This window comes from Manacus vitellinus, unplaced genomic scaffold (genome assembly GCF_001715985.3).
Source record: "Manacus vitellinus isolate BGI_N305 unplaced genomic scaffold, ASM171598v3 scaffold_24_pilon, whole genome shotgun sequence".
NCBI classification, from domain to species: Eukaryota; Metazoa; Chordata; class Aves; order Passeriformes; family Pipridae; genus Manacus; species Manacus vitellinus.
In genome coordinates this window covers 1,211,428-1,212,493 of record NW_021939798.1, presented here as the reverse complement: position 1 = coordinate 1,212,493, position 1,066 = coordinate 1,211,428, and the positions used below count along the sequence as shown (strand labels likewise).

Sequence of the window (1,066 nt, the reverse complement as noted above, 5' to 3'; positions counted from 1 at the left end):
CACCAGCAGCTTTCCAGCTGCTCTGCCCCAAGCCTGGAGCATTCCATGGGGTTGTTGTGAGGACCTGGCTCTTGGGCTTGTTGAACCCCATATCATTGGCCTTGGCCCATCGATCCATCTCCCTCCATCCTCCAGGAAACTCCACAAAACAATCTGCACACACAAATGCTATGGCAAGACCATAAAGCCAGAAAATCCCCTTACACATGGCACATGGCATCCTCAAACAGCACCAGGTTCATGGCAGCGTTGACTTCATTGTAGTTATCCAAGGCTTCCACAAGGATCTGGTTCAGCTCCTCCCAGGTTGGGATTGGCCTGTACCCAGGTTCCCCAGTGCCTTTAGCAAAATGGCAAAAAATATTCATGTGCTTGGTCTGCTCTAAAGTTTCTTCCATGTCCTGTAAAAGAGAGAAAAAATGTGTATATGAAGTATAGAAACCCCAGTGCAGCTCTGTGCCCCCTGCCAAGGGAAGTATGGCATTCCAGCCTTTCCATGTCCATACAGTTGCACCTGCAACTATAGTCTGCAAAGGGGAAAGAGGGACAAGAGAGAAAGGGGGGGAAAGGAAAATCCCTAGTAGTGACTTCCTTTCAAATAAACCCATCCTGTGGTTCTATGACATGTTATCATCATAGTTACACCTCAACACTTACATCATAGAATTTCTTCACCATCTCCCTCTGGATTTTATCAAAGGTACCATAATCGTTTGCTTCAACCATCTTATCCCGGTACACCCGGTTGGACTCGTGCAGGTAGAGCTTCACCAGGTCCTGGGGTTCCTTCAGACATTCAGGGGTAGAGAACAGGAGGCCCTGTAGAGAGCAAAGACAGTCAGGAAACCCAAGCTTGACCCAAGGGACCTCACCCATCGAGCTGGAGTGTGGCTGAGTCACCCTCACAGCAACCTGCAGCTGAGCTCCCAAGTGAACAGCCCCTGGAGAACGTGCCCTTTGGTACCCAAAATCTCCCAAAGCCAATTATCATGGAATCCCAGAATGGTTTGTGTTGGAAGGAACATTAAAGATCATCCTGTCCCACCCCCCCCTGCCATAGTCATGG

The 1,066-nt window shown here is 49.2% G+C and overlaps 1 protein-coding gene across 1 annotated transcript in view; it reads right to left on the bottom strand.

Annotated features, from left to right (window-relative positions):
• Positions 1-1,066, bottom strand: part of DNAH9 (dynein axonemal heavy chain 9) — a 200,242-nt gene that overhangs the window by 123,803 nt on the left and 75,373 nt on the right. The window contains exons 47-48 of the mRNA XM_029960052.1: positions 658-819; positions 207-401 (exon numbers count right to left, since the gene is read on the bottom strand). Of these exons, the coding sequence (XP_029815912.1) occupies positions 207-401; positions 658-819 (357 nt within the window). The remainder of the gene's footprint in view (positions 1-206; positions 402-657; positions 820-1,066) is intronic.